The 14,835-nt window shown below is 37.0% G+C and overlaps 1 protein-coding gene across 1 annotated transcript in view; it reads right to left on the bottom strand.

Annotated features, from left to right (window-relative positions):
• Positions 1 to 8,330: 8,330 nt before the first annotated feature.
• Positions 8,331 to 14,835, bottom strand: part of LOC145731457 (Krueppel-like factor 7) — a 74,966-nt gene continuing 68,461 nt past the window's right edge. Inside the window, exons 2-5 of the mRNA XM_081983258.1 lie at positions 9,512 to 9,712; positions 9,320 to 9,458; positions 8,537 to 8,705; positions 8,331 to 8,478 (exon numbers count right to left, since the gene is read on the bottom strand). Of these exons, the coding sequence (XP_081839384.1) occupies positions 8,346 to 8,478; positions 8,537 to 8,705; positions 9,320 to 9,458; positions 9,512 to 9,712 (642 nt within the window). The 3' untranslated portion in view covers positions 8,331 to 8,345. The remainder of the gene's footprint in view (positions 8,479 to 8,536; positions 8,706 to 9,319; positions 9,459 to 9,511; positions 9,713 to 14,835) is intronic.

Raw genomic sequence — 14,835 nt, 5'->3', positions numbered from 1 at the left:
TTGGTTTCGGACTAATTTAAGGACATCCCCAGGCACCTCGTTAAGACTAATTTTCTTTGCTCGTGTTTCATGAAAAACTCGAACAATCGATGCATGCAGCTCAATCCCAAGTTTCGTCTCGGAACTGACCAACTTTGGGAAAGTTTAGTCGCCATAAAACCTCCCCCCCCGCTTAACTCGCCCGTAAGCCATTGTTTCCCCCCATCCTTCTTGGAAATGAATGGACAACGTCGTCAGCACAACCACTTTTCTATGGTCCGTCCAACTTTGTGCAGCAGTTACGTGGCAGAATCTAATTTCTGCGCGCCCTGTTTAGTTCCCCGAGTTTGGAAGATGGCGCGCGCGGTAAAGGGCGACCGATTTAATTAAGACTCGTCCACGAGGTGTAAACTTTCCACTATCGAAGTAATCGCACACGTCCCGGTTTCAGCAAATAAAATTAATGAACTTTGCAGTTGCCCCAAGACGCTTTGAAAAATTTTCTCTCGATGGGAGGATGTTTTTCTTTTTTTCAGTTTCCCTCTAGTCATCGTACGCTGATTGTAAACCTCAAACTTTTGAAAAACTCGCAAATTTAGCTACACACTTTTACCAGTTTAAAAATATACATAATAATGAACATTATGCTCAATCCACACGTGGAATATTTGCATGTATCACAACAGAGTGGGTATGGTGGATTAAACAAATTGTCTTCATAATTTTTGCGACTATGACACCCACTTTACTGTATTATAATCAAGAATTCATAATTTAAGAAGTTATGATACACACTTTATTTTTTCAACTATCCAACATATGATTTTCATAATTGTTGAAAGTATGACGCACAAGTATTTTAAAATTTCCGCCCTTTTTTTAGTCATTACCCTAACTAAGCTACTTATTTTCGTTGTTAATACTCTGCGTACTACTTACGGTTTTAAAATGGTCGCCCTTTCTAGACCACCATCCACTAATGTCAGTTTACAATTTTTTAACGTCAAAAATCTTTTAAGTATCATAATTTGTATGACTTTGAAATTAACTTTTAGTTTCCAACTGAATTTTCATTTTGAACATGATTTGAATTTAATAATTGAAATAATTTTAAGGTAAAAATAAAATTTGCCAACTTTCTTACCAAAGGGTGGCTAATTTAACATTTTTGACAGTTTTTGGGTTCAAAACACCAAAAGCGGTGTTTCTTTAAAAAGGGCAACCGTTTAAAAAAAAAGGGCGGCTGTTTTAATTTCACTTAAATCGTTGACTAAACGATGTGCGGAAGTGGATAGTCAACGCAATTTTCGTTCTTTAGATGCTGATGAAAAAGGGCGACCATTTTAATAATTTATACGTACAAATCTTGTGGGAATGAAGGTTTTAATTATTGTCGGGATACCGTTGTAATTGTAATTCCCTCGATCAGAATTCTGGCGAGTAAAAGAGGACCCTTTACGCGGCACTCGATACTAATTAAAACGGTAAATGATTTTATCGTACTCTCGTGTACTCTTGACCCTTTCGATAAGAGACCCGATTTACACTCGAAAATAACGGGAAAATATGTAAATTGAGGGTATTTGTGCAAGAATTAATTATTTCCTTTCATAACGCCGCCCCCGGGAGTAAATATTGTTCTCTGCGAGGTTTCAAACTTTTTTGCGGGGAGACAAACGCGGTCGATTAATTAGAACTTCCACGGTCTGAGAAATAGCCAAGTTAATGCATTTTCACGTAACGACCGACGCCGCGGAATGAATATTAATGTTCGGGTTGCACGGATGACCGAAGGCATTGAAGACTTCTCAAAGAAGTTCGTACGCGTCGGAAAAAACCTGCATTCAGACAAGAAAAAGACACAGGGAAAGGCTTTTAGTACGTCGGTTCGGGGCGGCAAGTCTATTTATCAAACCTCGCGCAACACAAAAGAGCGACCGACTAAATAATAAACATCGGCGGCTTAAAATTTCCAGCTACGACATCAACAACCTTAATAGGGCGTAAGAGATTACACTGTGCGGAAAATTACGTCGTTACTAGACTCGGAACGGCGAAAAAGGGCGACGAAATTACGTTAACGCTTCCTTGTTGTCTTATTTGTGTTTGTCGCCCATAAAATTCTGGTATTAAAACGGTCGCTCTTTTTTTTTTCGGTCCTACTTCAATTTAAACTGTCATAGAATCATCAGCTGGAGTACGACTTTATAAAGTGGTAAATAAAATGGTCGCCCTTTTTTTTGACAGCTCGCAACTTTGTTATTTGTGACGTTACAAAGTTCAGTAAAAAACCGTTAGAAAGCTCTGGAAATTCTCTTTAAATCACCTTATTACACTTTTTCGTGTAACTGTCACTCGAACAAACTTACAAGCGTTTGAATTTGCTGACTTGAAGTTGATTTAGTGAAATGTAGTTTGTCACTTTTGACAGCTCGTAATGTAAAAAAACACACGGGAAAAACTACTTCAATTTAAATTGTCATAGAATCATCACAATTAACGTCGAGCTGGAATACAACTTTATAAAGTTGTAAATAAAATGATCGCCCTTTTTTTTTACAGCTCGTAACTTTGTTATTTGTGACGCTACGGAGTTCAGTAAAAAACCATTCGAAAGCTCTGGAAATTCTCTTTAAATCATCTAACCAGACTTTTTGCTGTAACTGTCACTGAAACGGAGTTACAAGCGTTTGAACTTGATGATTTAAGCAGCCGGATTCGAACCTTTCAGTTACGTTGAATGGTTCACAAACTACAACTAGTGCTGTCTGTAATTTACTATTTAAAAACCTCGAGTAGTTAAAATTGTTTTTTTATAAAAAAAAACAAAGTGTGTGTCATACTGTAAAAAATTATGAAAGTCACATAATATTTGATGGGCGTTTTAATATTCGATCGTCACGATTAGTATAAATGGGGCGGATGATTTAAAAAAAGGGCGTCCATTTAAATTATCACGTTTTCCCGCACAAAATGGCAGTATGGCACTCTATCGTGTTAGAGTAGGTGCACAACCGGTCGAGGATATTGCTTTTCTTAGAATTCCAGTCACGGCGTAGTCGCTCCCGGGCCAGAATGATGTTTAATGCCGCTCTTGAGGTATTCCATATCTGGCCCAGAGATAAAAGTATAAAAGGATTAAAGCCGAAAGTTGTATAAAAGTTTCCTGTTTCGCCCTTATCTTTAGAGATACCGGGAATAGCCTTTTTTGTTCGGTTTTGATTGAACGTGTTCCGTTAAGCAAATCTCGGTTTGGTAGTGCGCGTTTATTTTGTCGGGGGCGGCTGTTTTAATATAGGGCGACCGATTTAAGCCTGTCGCGTTTAGTGGCGTACACTGTCCCAGGACAATTCCTGTTAATTTTTCGATAGAAACTCGGTCGCAACGACAGGACAACTCCCCGTAGGACTCCCCCAAACTAGATTAGTGACGCTTCCTTTCTGCGCGAAACTTTTCATTTAGAAGCCTCTTCGGCGCGAAATCTAATTTGGCGCTTCGGGAGACTTTTCCCCAAAGCTTTCTGTTTCGATGTACGTCGAGCTTATATTTTTTTGTCGTAACAAAATACGATCGCGTGAAACATCGAACGTTTCGCAAAACCGCGGACGGTAATTTAAATAAAACCGCCGCACCGTGTTATTCACTGGCACTTACAATTACCGGAATGGGCGACGGCTCGTTTTTGTCGTTGTAGCGCATTTAGAGCGGTTCGAGTCCGACCGAATAGTGCAGTACGAACGATTATGTTGAGCTGCAACGAGCGTTGTTTCAATTACTACATACAATCGCATCACTTGTCCGATATACGATTGAATGACCGTTAATATCATTTTAAGTGACTTTAAAATGGTCGCCCTTTTTAAAAAAAAAATTCTTCTGTTATCTAGGCCTTTAACGGCGTTTTCTATTCTATTTTAAAACGGTCGCCCTTTTTAAAAAAAGGATCGTAATTTTCATAAAATGTACTATTCTAGGAAGTCAAAATATGTCTAGTGTTATTTACGGTCATTTTAAGCGAATTTAAAACGGTCGCCCTTTTTTCAAAAAAAGTTGCTTTTTGCGTTTACTGTAGCTCTTTCTGACTTTTAAAAGCACTCCATCTGTTTTTCATGTTGTTTTTGCCTGTACGACACCTTTTAAGAAAAATTAAAATGGTCGCCCTTTTTAAAAAAAGGATCGTAATTTTCATAAAATGTACTATTCTAGGAAGTCAAAATATGTCTAGTGTTATTTACGGTCATTTTAAGCGACTTTAAAACGGTCGCCCTTTTTTAAAAAAAAAGTTGTTTTGGCGTTTACTGTCGCTCTTTCAGACTTTTAAAAGCACTCAATCTGTTTTTCATGTTGTTTTTGCCTGAACGACACCTTTTAAGAGAAATTAAAATGGTCGCCCTTTTTAAAAAAAGGATCGTAATTTTCATAAAATGTACTATTCTAGGAAGTCAAAATATGTCTAGTGTTATTTACGGTCATTTTAAGCGACTTTAAAACGGTCGCCCTTTTTTAAAAAAAAGTTGTTTTGGCGTTTACTGTCGCTTTTTCAGACTTCTAAAAGCACTCAATCTGTTTTTGATGTTGTTTTTGCCTGAACGACACCTTTTAATACAAATTAAAACGGTCGCCCTATTTTAATAAATATTTTCGTTTTTATAAATCGAAATCCCGGTTTGCTATTTCAGCAATGTGACAGAAATATTTGGAGCATTCTGAATGTCCGCACCATTTGATGTGTGTGCGTATTCATTATGCGCGATCCGTTTTAATCGAAAATAGGGTAAAATCATTTTTCAAAGAGAAATTTAATCGGCAAAAAGTCCGATTTTAATACGCGCCCGACAAGTGGGACGTAATTTAATTTATGCGTCCGGTTTTAACTCACAAATACATTAAATTCTGTCGGTTGGAGCGCTCATTTTTTTTCTAGTTATCACGGTGAACTTCTGACCTCCAAGCTCAAATCCGAAGGTAGAATAATCCTCGACTATAATGGAAAGACAACAAATTCCATTAAGGCACATCCGACTTGCCGTTTTACGAGCTTCAGCTTCTTTCTAGGGACCATCCTAGTCCAAAGTTATAAAAATACGTCGTAGTCCATTATCGTGACGAGACTTGCGAAAAACTGAGCAATTTTCTATTAACGTAACAAAAAAGCATTTATCGAGCAAGAATTAAATTAAATCTCCCGTTTAAACAAATCCACCACATACCGGAGATAATCCTATTGCACAGTCCTCGACAATTCCCAAAGCCCTGTTAACATTACAACGCGAGCTTAATCTTCGCCAAATTCGCCCTCTATTTATTGTATTCCGGGATTTATGTCGTTTTGCTTACTACCCGTAAATAGAAGTAGTTTATTTGCTCGACTTTAAAACGGTCGCCCCAAAAAAAGAGCGGCAAATTTACTGAAAATGATGGGGAGAAGAAAAGGTGAAGTTTTAGTAACATCCAGTTCCACAATACCACTGTAGTACAAATAGAAATTTGTGTTATTTAAAAAAACATTAAAGCAGATATTCGAAAATGGCAAAATAATAAAATACAGGAGGCAAGATTGCAATTAGAATGCACGTAGTGCGTCATCGGCAAGAACGCTCCGTCTCGTACCACAAAATATAGTCGAATTCTACAATCTGTAATTAATTATGTTTGATGGTTTTATTCTGATTTACTCAACTGATAAACCAACCATTTTGACATTTAGTTGTTTTTTTACCAAGTGCTTTGATTCTACCTTTGAAAATAAATGCAAATTGACTTGCAGTGTTGCAATTTCTCTTAAAATGATTTCTCAACAGCTTTACTTAAATTGCAAATTATACGAATTTGTCGCTTTTTTGTACTAAAAACAGTGACGTTTTTGAGTAGTTCACTGTCTTGAATTGTTATTTGCTATTACGGTCCAGTTTAAAAGACCAAAAAATTCTTGAATAAAGTTTCTCTTGCTCGTTGAGCGGCTGTTTCTTCAAATTGATACACTCGATTTTAATAATTTTTTTGAGGATTAAAAGGTATTTTCCTCTTCTTTCTGATGACCTAAATAATCTTTTTTTACGGATCCGAGTTTACAGAGGTGTAGTCAAAAAAATGAATGGATTTCGGCAGACGGTAGAAGACTCCGTCTCGTGCCACAAAATGTAGTCGAATTCAAAAAGAACTCTCTCTTAAATTGAACGACTTTTTTTGAAAATGTTCGCCTATTCAACTTGATTTGTACCGATTGCGATCGTTTCAAGACGAGTTATGATTTGTTCAGTCAATAAAGCCAGTTCCCGTATCCGGGGACGATGAAATATGCCCGGTTCTTACCTAATAAAACTCGACTGTCATACTTCCACTCGGCGGATAAAGGATGGCCGTCGAGACAAAAGATAAGTAATATAAAAAGACTGTGGCCCACGAAATTAAGCGAAAAAAATGACAAATGATGCTGCGCGGACCGAAACGGAAAGGGGGGTAAGAGAGAAAGAAATCTGGAAAACACGTGACCCAAAACAGCAGAACATCGTCAATCACCCCTTTTCCTTTGTTCGGACAGTGGCGCAGCCAAAAAATCCCTACCAACTGAAAAAGGAACTGTTTACAAAAGACAATTTTGCCTTCCATTTATTCTCTTGTCAACTTGTCGATAAGGACTTCAAAGTGACTGAAAACCGTCCGAAAACGAATCTAATTAATGCTTTTAATGAAGAGGGAGTTTAAAGGCTAGTAAGTCCCTTACTCCAAAAAAAAAACACCATTTTCCCTACGTTGGGGGAGGAGTAATTTGCCAAATTACTTCCGATACAAAACTTAATTTGGCGGGCGAAAGTTCGGCGCGAAATTATGAATTTTTAAAAAACCCTCAAGAAGGATATTAAAAGTAAGTCCAAAGTTTAAATAATCCCCGGAGGCTTACAACAAAAAAACGCTTTTCAAATTAATGAATTTCGTTAAGCTATTCCATATAACCAGTGATTAAGTTAGAACGGCACATTAACTAATTGCACTGAAAGTCCTCGACGTAAAAGCGCTTTTAATAGCAAAATATTTCCCCTCTAACCTGCTCAATTCGAGATTAATTAACCCGATCAAAATGCGGATAATATTCTCTGTGTATAAGCCACAAATTTGATTTTTTCCTTTAAATTCGTTGAGGTCCAACAGGAAAATTGAAAAGGTCGCAATTTCTTCTTTATTTTTGTGTCGTCATCATCATCAAGTGTTTTTTTATGTCAATAGATAGGAAATTTAATGAGGATTCCAAAAATGTTCTTAAAACTGTAATTTTCTCACTCCAAGTCAGTTTTAAAGGTAATTTTGTCTCTGACTGTTTTTTAAAACTGTCTTTTTGGCAACTGAAACTTTGACACCGCTTTTCATCCTGACTGTACTAAATATTGTAGTGTGTTTTTATGTCATTTGATAGTAAATTTAATGGGGATTCCAAAAATGTGCTTAAAATTGTCATTTTCTCACTCCAAGTAGGTTTTACAGGTGATTTTGTCTCTGACTGTTTTTTAAAACTGTCTTTCTGGCAACTGAAAATTTGACAATGCTTTTCGTCCTGACTGCACTAAGTATTGTAGTGTTTTTTTATGTCATTTGATAGTAAATTTAATGGGGATTCCAAAAATGTTCTTAAAACTATCATTTTCTCACTCCAAGTAAATTTTACAGGTGATTTTGTCTCTGACTGTCTTTCTGGCAACTGAAACTTTTGACAACGCTTTTCACCCTGACTGTGTGTGAAGTGTCGCCCTTTCTCTTAAAACGGTCGCCCAAAGATTATTTCTCGACAGATTTACTTCTACACTCTAAAGTGAGACTGACTGAACTTTGACTGGTGAATCTGCTTTGACAATAAAGGGCGACGGGTTTAAAAAAGGGCGCCTAATTTAAAACATCCATTATTGTTAAAACTGTTGTAATGCTTCTTGTAAAAGGCGACCATTTTACTCCCTGAATAGCAGTGTTTCATTAAAACATTACTTAAGACATTACATTACCAGGATCATTCGTACGACTGCCTTTTGATTTATCACCCCCTAAAGCTAAGAAACTTCCCTTCTCTGAAGTTCTTCGAAGCGTACGTCGAAAAAACGAAAACCTCCCACGGGGAAGAGTTCCACCTGGGCAAACCCTGAGGAAATATTGTTTCTGACCGAAACGAGGCGGGGGCGTAAGATTTGAACTTGAATCCGAAAAAAATACGACAAAACAACGGGAGGTACCAAAACAAATGAACCGATGAGAAGGGAACGGAGGGGGATGCAAACAAAAGTTTACGACGAAGGGGGGCGTCCCTCCCAAATAACATTCTCTTGTTTGCCCTTCGCTGTTGTTTTTACGAGGGCGTCCGCCCTTACGTAAACGGGTCAAGGTTAATGTAAAAACGACTTACCCGTGTGCGTTCTTTGGTGAGCTTTCAGATGCGAACTTTTCGTATACACCTTCTTACATCCGAGGAATTGGCACTTGTGTATTCGTCGTTTGGAATCGGGGGAATGATCTAATCTGCAACCCACAAAACACTTTGCAATTCGTTCGAAGCCCGAAAGAGGGTGCCACTGACCTAGCTTTGGCGGACGCTTGCGCGTTTGCGCCGGCCGAACTTGCGCGTGGTACCATGGAGATGAATCGGGTGAGGCCGGAGGCCCGCAACCTCACTATGGTGTTTCGCGTGTGTCCTCCTGAGGTCAGCCTTAAATTGCACACGTCCAATTCGCCCGCACTTGAACTACCTGAAAAATTTAAGTCAAAAGTTTAATTTCATAATTCTTCTTGGTTTCACCAAAACCAGGAAATATAAGGTGTTCACCCTCCATGGAACTTTTGAGGGAATATCTCCCTAAGGAGGCCCTTTAGGGCAAAAGTGCCCTAATGCAATTTTGTAGAAAGGGAAATTTCCTACAATTTCTTCCTTCTAAATTTTTTTCATATTTTTTCAAATAATCGAGTTTTTTTCCGGCATTTTGATCGTTTTTTGTGTCAACGTATCACGTGACTTTTGACAGCTATTTTATAGCTCAATTAAAATAAAAAGAATTCCTGTAACTTTTAGCCAAATATATTTTTTTGAATCACGTGACACGGTTTGTCAAATTTAAGTTTTTTTTTTAATTTCAATCATGCACCCTTCCATTCAATCGTGAATAACTATCTTATTTGTCACATAATGTATGGACTTTTATACGTCGATGGATAGCCAGTGAAATGGACTTTGTAAAAATATGACAATTTTGACTAATTAGTTTGGCGGTTTGGCCACTAGAGAGCGTCAAAGTTAGTTTAGTGCGCATTATTTGCGTGAATCTCAGCACTGACCAATCACAAACTACGACAAACATAAATTTACCGTTGCTATGTCCAGGACCTGATTCCGGACTTGAAGGTGGCGTCAGCGTGGTTGGATTCCTGGTGACCAACCGCAATTGCAACGTGTCCGGTGTTTGGTGGTAGGCGTCGTCGTCTTCCTCGTCATCATCGATTGGTTCCTAAAAAAATTTCACTTTAACCTTCAAATTTCGAAAAAAAAACGTGTCCTGACCTGTTTGACCAGAACTGCGCAGCTCAGCGCCCCATCCCAGGACATTGGCGAGCTGGAACTGCTGAGACCATCCAACCGATGATCGGTAAAGTCTTCCAGGCTTCGCACCTCGTACCAGCTGCATCTAGCATTTTCCGGGATTTTCTTGAAAGTTTGATTTTTGGGCTCGTCTTTCAGGTAACGCTCCATCTCGTAACATGTCTGCAAGGGAACAAAACAACGCTGTATCAAACGCAAAATGTGCCTTATCGTCTTGTTATCGTCAACATGTACAATATCCGCTTACGGGTTTAGTTTTACCCTGATAAGAGACCGGCGTTAACTACTTTGAGGACCGCTTCAACGTCTTGAAGGGTAATGAATCTTGACATCATTAGTTTAAGGGAGAAATTAAGGGGGATTTCTAAAGAGTCACGTTATAGTATTGTTGCAATAGGAAAATTAATTTAAATTTCCTTTCTATAGTGAGAAGGTTTGTGAAATGTAATCAAAATCATTATTCAAACTATCTTTTCATAATTTTTGAGAGTATGACACACACTTTATTTTTTTTCAAGAGAGGGCAATTGAAAAACTAAAGAAAATTCAAAGGTAGTTCAATTGAAAAGTAATTTCACAAAATACACTGTTTTCCAGGTGACTAGGAATGATTATCACAGTTTTAGTTAATAGCGTTATCAAGTGAGTTCAAAGTGATGAAGGACACGAATTTTCTAAACGTAACAGCTGCAGTTTACAGATTTATTTATAAAGGCAACACTGTAGTATCAGTTAAATTTTTAGGTTCCTAAGCAGTTTGTAAAGTTTTCACTAAAACAATCACTATACATTGAAATGCTAATATTTCGAGAACTAAAAATGGTACGTCATTTTTGATTTTGAGAATTTAGTGTAAAATGTCATATTTAAACTTCATTTGCTTTAAAAAGACTGTACAAAGCATCATAAGATGACTTGACACAGTTTATTAAGGAAAACCAGATTATACACAAAAATTACAATATTTGCAGGAACCAAGAAAGGTGTCTACGTCATTTTTGATGTTAACTGTCAATAATTCAATGTAGAAATTTTAAAAAAAATCAACATAAAGTTAACTTTGGAATTACTTAAGTCATTTATGTGAAATTCACTTTATGACTATCTTTTTTTTTTAATTTTGACCTACCTAGAAAGCTAACCTAATTTGACTGGAAATTAACTTTTTTCGTGTCACGTTTTGATTTTACAGAAACAGATTGATGATAGATACTTTGAGAATAGTTATTTGCGTCAAGAATTTTCATGTTTATGTGAGTTTGGTGTGTTTTGACTGGTTTTATGTAAAATTTTACTGTCAGAGCTTGAAAATTGACTCTAAACGTTGAAAATTCAACTGTAAGCAAGTTTTCAGGTTTTTTGACTGATTTCTTGTTAAACTTGACTGTCAGAGCTTGAAAATTGATTTGAAAAACTGGAAATTCATTGAGGATTTTCATGTTTACGTGAGTTTGCAGTGTTTTGACTAGTTTTATGTAAAACTTAACTGTCAGAGCTTGAAAATTGACTGTAAACGCTGAAGATTCAACTATAAGCAAGTTTTTAGGTTTTTTGACTGTTTTTTTGTTAAATTTGACTGTCAAAGCTTGAAAAATTCCTTAAAACACTAACAACTTAAGTTTAAGCAAGTTTTGACTGCTTTTTTGTTGAATTTCTTAGCATTGTCTTCTTGTTTTCGCATTATTTCTAAGCAGAGCTTGAAATTTGACTTGAAACAGTGCCAATTTAACGAATAACGTTCATTTCAAGCTAGTTTCTCGTTCTTCCACTGGTTTTCTGTGAAATTTTACTATCAGAGCTTGAAAATTGATTTGAAAAACTGGAAATGCATCGAGAATTTTCATATTTACGTGAGTTTGGTGTGTTTTGACTGGTTTTATGTAAAATTTAACTGTCAGAGCTTGAAAATTGACTGATCTACGACCAATGTTATGTGCAAGAGAGCAGCATACAACATAAATGGCTGAAAAGGAAGGTTCAAGGTTTGTCAATTTTCAGGCACTTTTCCTCCCTAGGTAGTAAAAGTGAGGAGGTCCCTCCATATTAATAGAAAATAACAATTTTTTGGGCAAAACAGCTCAGTTAATAAAATCGTGGACAAAAGAATCCCGGGCGTAATAACGACTCAACTACAAAACAGTTGTTTACTTCATCCTAGGGTCGTAAACAAAAGAATTTATGCCGCTTTACGGCCCCGTTCGCACAATTTAGCAAAACTAATGAGTTTGTAATCTAGCCTAGTTCGGCATATACCTCATTACGTCCCTTACTGCTTATTATGGGAGGACTCGTCGGAGCTAATCCTTGAGACTTTCGGTGTACACCCCCCCCCAGTCAACCCTCGTTTACAACCCTCTCTAGTCGAATCGATACGTTTAAATGGCACAATAAAGGCAATAAGGAAACGAGTTTATATTAATAGGCGAAAGGTGCTAAACGAACAAAAAGCTAACACATGCGAAAAGTGTCAACTGGAGTCTCGTGCGAAAAAGTACCACTTTCCTCACTCGTTAGATAATAGGACAGAATACACAAACAGTTGTCAGTTGTCAGTGTCATGTTTTCATGTAATTTAGTGAGAACTGCGTTCTGTCACAAAATAAACTACATTAAGGGACCGTTCGGTTCCCAAATTTAATTAAGAGACAATCAATTGTTATTTTGTCTTCGAAGAAGGACGAATGGCGTTGCCCTAGGGAAATCCGACGGGAGTGCTTTTCAATCATCTCCAAAGACACTCGGGGAAATATGAAGGGCGACAGATCTCGGTTTACGTTCATTCCACTTAATACGGGCCTGGACTAGTATATTATGTTTAACAATCGCTCACACACACACAATCGAATTAAAACGAGGCCATTGTGTGACGTATATTGACGTTTCTCCCCGATAAATCGGGCTTTAATCGTCAATAATAGGCTTTCCCCGTGTATAATATGCCGCCATCTCAAAAACAATACCGCCAGTTTATTCAGTCTTGTAGATTAGACGTCAATGGTGTTTCAAGCTTATCAATTCCTGACCATGACAGAATTGAACCCAGCGAAATACAGGGTGAACCATGCACTTGTGTCATTAAAATCCGGGTACTAAGAGTTTCTAACAAGAATCGACCATTTCAATGTTTTTCCTTTAAAGCTTTGATGGAGTTAACACGAAATTTATCGCTTCTATTCAGTTTATGGGCGATTTACTACACTGTCTTGGCCGATCATCTAATTGCCTGGGCGCAGTGTTGCCAAATAGGTCAAAAAACTCCCCAGCAACACACACAGAAAATCGGACGAATAATAAAATTTATCCCGAAGCATAAATCCCCGGAAGAAGGGATTCGGGAGTTTTTATTTTATCCCCGTCATAAAGCGTGGCTTTACGGCTTTATAACTCCATTACTATATTATGTTATTATATCGCGGGGATCGAACGTTTCTGCTCGGTCATCATCAGGATTGGCGCGGTAACGGGAAATAGTTTTAGTCTAACGATTTGGAAGTGAAAAACGTTGTTCGCCCGACTGATTTATGCGAACGTGTACACGGAAAATCGAATGTGAGGTCAATTTCAGGGTCTGCACCAACATTCACTCATGTTAAGGTTAATAGCTGTTTCAATTTGTCATGAAATAAGTAAAATGTGTGTCATACTTTCGTAAATTATGAAAACAAACACCTTTTGAGATGAGTTTTATAGGTAAAGTGTGTATCATACTTTCAAAAATTATGAAAACAAAATATTTTGAGATGCTTAAATTTGTCATGGAATAAGTAAAACGTTTGTCATACTTTCAGAAATTATGAAAACAAACACATCTTGAGATGAGTTTCATAAGTAAAGTGTGTATCATACTTTCAAAAATTATGAAAACAAAATATTTTGAGATGGTTCAATTTATCATGAAATAAGTAAAGTGTGTGTCATACTTTCATAAATTATGAAAACAAAATTAATTGAGATGAGTTTCATAAGTAAAATGTGTGTCATACTTTCATAAATTATGAAAACAAACATATTTTGAGATGGATTAAAGTACGAGCAGTCGAAATAGCAAACGTCAAAGACAGAGTTGAATAAGCTTGGCAATTATTAAATTTCCGCTCATTTTGCGAATTGAGAAATCGAGTCCCTTTGTTCTGCATAATTGATGAGGGCAGTTTCCTCGCTTTTCGGGCGAAAGAAGATATTTTTTAAGGATGCACTCGCTAGAGAATTAAACTCTCTGGGAAAAACAAACGGCTTACTTTTGGGCAGATTAAAATTGTTGGCGGGCAGTGTGCCATTTCGGCCAATTTACTGTCTCAGCCCGTTTCTCTGCCCCAGTTTTACGACGTCGCCCATAAATATCGGTGTAATCTCGTCGAAGAATGAAAGATTCCCCTTTCTCGCCGGAGGGGTCAGATTTTACCGATAAAATTTATGTTGCCACATGTTAACGGTTCTTGAACCATTAATTATTGAATCGAGAAGGTAAACAATCACCTTTCCCGGTTTACTGGCTCAATTTGAACAACAATACACTAAAAAACAAAAAAAAAAAAGTTATTTTTAATGGAGAGGGTAATTCCTAATTTGCCAGTAATGTCCACTAATTTCTTGTAATGCCCAGTAATTCCTAATAATTAACCTAACCTAACCTAGCCTAACTTCCTGAATTATCACATTTGGAGAGTCTAAAAAAAAACCTTTTTTAATTAAAAATAGTGTATGGGATACCCTGTATATATTTTCATTTTTGTATTCTATCATCAAATTCTAGCCATATTTCGTGTACTAATGTCATATACCTGTCTGTATCCGTTTCTGAGATATTTACTAGGTTTTTTTACTTGGTTTTTGTGTTTTGTCAGGTTAGACAAGGTTTGTTCTAGAAATGGGTGCAGAAAAATGTCAAAAAACATAATACAGGGTGGTCAAAAAATCAGTTCTTAAAAAAGACAGAAAGTCCAGTTTTTCAAGACGTGGTCGAGTCACGTGACCGTGTTTTCCTAATTTTCTATAGTCAAATTAGCCTTTAACCTGTCAAAGAATTTTTGTGGTGCATCCTGTCACTAAATCGTAAATAACACACGTGTATTTGTAGCACTTTTTGTTTAATCCTTAAAAACTCGCTTAATTGAACTATTTTTGGTAAAGTTTTATACGTCAATGGATAGCCAATGAAATGAGCTTTCTAAAAATGTCCCTATTTCGGTTGACAGGTTAGACGGTTTGGCCGCTAGAGGGCGTCAAAGTTGACTCATTTTTTCCCAAGACTTTTTTTGGTGCATTTTTTTGTTTAATCGTCAATA

This window comes from Ips typographus, linkage group LG7, assembly GCF_016097725.1.
Source record: "Ips typographus isolate SLU linkage group LG7, UJ_Ityp_2.0, whole genome shotgun sequence".
Lineage (NCBI taxonomy): Eukaryota > Metazoa > Arthropoda > Insecta > Coleoptera > Curculionidae > Ips > Ips typographus.
This window is presented reverse-complemented; position numbering and strand designations above follow the sequence as displayed.